A 2,786-nucleotide genomic window follows, 5' to 3' on the forward strand; every position below is an offset into this window, starting at 1 on the left:
TATATGTATATGTGTATATACATATATATACACACACATACATATATATACACATATATATTTTATGTAATATAATATAATTAGTCAGTTACATTAAAGATCATCTATAAGAAACTTTGAGATGATTTCCCTACCGTAAGAGCTTAGGGAAAGTGAAAATACCTCTTGTCTTATAGGATTTCACCTCCCCAGAGCTCAGCCATTTAGGTACTGTTGCCTCAGAAACCCAATGGGGGTCTTTATGAGTCAGAATCGACTCAATGGCAGTGGGTTTGTTCTTCTCCTTTTTTTTTTTTTTAAATTTATTATTTTTATAGCTCTCCTACCATTCCCTCTACCCAATCTTGTCTTCTTGCTATGGATCTGACCTCCCTATTGGCTATCTCCTGACTTTAAACTGCCTGCTTTGTGACCTCATTCTCCCACCAAACCTACTACCATTTGGTAGAATCTTGGGGTTTCCATGAAGCTGTCTGTAAGTAAATTTGGACCATCACAAGTGGCCAGTGACCAGTGACCTTCATACTGGACACGTGCTCTCTGGCTTCAGCCACCCAGACATGTTCTAGTATCGTCTCTTCAACCCTTGTATCTACAGTTGATGTTTCCTCTTCTCTAACTATGTCAGGTAAGGAAAGAAATTGTTTTAAAAACTTTTCATTAGCTATCCCTCCCTCCAAAAAAAAAAAAAAAAAAATTAACAATAGAGTCAAAATAACATGGATTAGTGGGGGAAAGTATTAAACTAGGTATCTGGAATACTAATTTCAGTTTGGGATTTGACATTTATTAGCTTGTGACTTTGGACAAGTCATTGAATCTTCCTCAGAATCTGTTTCCTCATCTGCTACATTAGGACTTAGATTGGTTAACTTCTATGGTCTTTTCATTTTCTAACATTGAGTTTCAAAGGGCACACATACAGAAAATGAAACCAGACACTTCTTCAGGGTGGTTCAACAGAAATAGAGGAAAAAAAATAAATAAGTGGTATAGAAGACTAGCAATATATATTGCTAGCAGCATATATTGCTGAGGAAGGATGTCTCAGCTGACCTCTCTACTGACGTTCAATTTTATTTCAAATTTAAAGCAGTTCAAAAAGTAATTTTCACATGTTATAGAGTTTTTTTGTCTAAACTGGGTGAAAAGAGAAAATGGGGAGAGGGGATGGAGAATACTGGCGCTCTCAGGAGGCAGGGATTCCAGTTCAAGGATGTTGAAAACTGCTTTCATCAAGCACAGGCCAACAGGAGCCAAAAACTAAAAAAACAAAAACAAAACTCACTGCCATGGAGTCAGATCCAACTCCTCCTTGGGTTTCCAAGGCGATATCACTATGGAAGTAGATTGCCCAGTCTTCCTTCTGAGGGTTTGAACGGCCAGCCTTCTGGTTAGCAGTCAAATGCCATAGGCAATAGGCCACCAGAGGTCCCCTAGCAGGATCCCAGAGGAGGAGAAAATAAGAGGACAAAGGAGATGCAGAACTTGGAGGAGTTCTCAAGGGAAAAAGAGGTAGTTGAAATGGAATGTTGGGGAGGATTTTAAATTAAAGCAGAAAGAGCATAGAGTGGGGCAGCATGAGGTTGTGTTTAGCAAATGCTTAGATTAATGGCCTGGGAAAGGAACTAAGGCTAGAAAACACTCACTAGAAAAAGCAGCTTATCAAATAATCACACCCAGTTGGATTTTTTTTCCCTATTACATTGAACACACATGACACTTGACAGTTTTCAATATAAACATTTTACGAATGTTTTAGAAATGATGCTCCCTATAAACAAGAAAAGAATAAAAGTAGTTTCAGGAGTTAGGAGTCAGACATAGAGTTTTCAGCATATGCCTTTTGTTTTACTGTTTTTAAACCATGTAGATATTTTTTTTACCTCTTAAAAACAAAATTATTTTTAAAAATGTGATGTCTTCTAACTCACATCAGAAGGACCCATTCCTCGGTGTGATTAAGAGATTCCAAGTAAAGGCTGATTTTCCCCTTTTGTACTTGTAAACCATCATCATCTGCTTTTAGCCTTTAGCTACCTAAGAAAGAAAAGGTCTGCATTTTTAATTCCACATTTATCTAAAACAATTTGTAGAGTTAATTTTTGGGGGATCCCTACATTAATTTTTTTTAAAAAATTGTGGATTCTAGTAGTGATGATTGCTTTCTGGCTTTGGGGATGACATTTTCCTGAACGTTGAAGATGATTATAATCTAGATTTTGATGACAAATGTAAAAACCTTTATGATACTTTTAAACTTTTTTTTTTTCCTGCTTTTTATGTGGCTATATTAGGATTATTATCTCTGTTACTTGCTGGATAAATGATACCAGAGTAATATGAATGAGCATTATAAAGTAATTCCTTTATATTTCTCTGCTTTGTATCAATTTTTGTTGAAATATCTATCAACATATATTGTGGCTGCCTATGAATTCACATTTACCTAATTTTGATGCTTGTTATACAGTTTTTGGTGATATATTTTCTGTTTTCACTTTCAAAATCACCTTCTATTAAGAACTGCTTTTTTTTTTTTTTTATAAAGTCTAACCCTAACCTAGTCTCCTCCCCTCCCAACCTTGCAAACCTGCCCCTGTGCCCCTCATAATTATGCACTCCTGTTTGTCCTGTATTTCCTCAGTTTGAATGTTGGTCCTCTGGTGTCCCATGTCTATTGCTCTAAGGGATGTATTACCATTGAGTGTGTGGATGTGGCATCCTGGGTTGAGTGGTCTGCGTGTGCATCTTTTTTTTTTTTTTTTAATTAGGATTTGGGTGAA

The 2,786-nt window shown here is 36.3% G+C and overlaps 1 protein-coding gene across 1 annotated transcript in view; it reads left to right on the forward strand.

The window, feature by feature from the left end:
- The window catches only part of CUNH2orf78 (chromosome unknown C2orf78 homolog), a 21,227-nt gene that overhangs the window by 7,827 nt on the left and 10,614 nt on the right, over positions 1 to 2,786 (forward strand). The window contains 1 exon segment of the mRNA XM_042782513.1: positions 515 to 628. Coding sequence (XP_042638447.1) covers positions 515 to 628 — 114 coding nt within the window.

This window comes from Orycteropus afer, unplaced genomic scaffold (genome assembly GCF_000298275.1).
Source record: "Orycteropus afer afer isolate SDZICR_OR568_19922 unplaced genomic scaffold, OryAfe1.0 scaffold00354, whole genome shotgun sequence".
Classification (NCBI taxonomy): Eukaryota; Metazoa; Chordata; class Mammalia; order Tubulidentata; family Orycteropodidae; genus Orycteropus; species Orycteropus afer.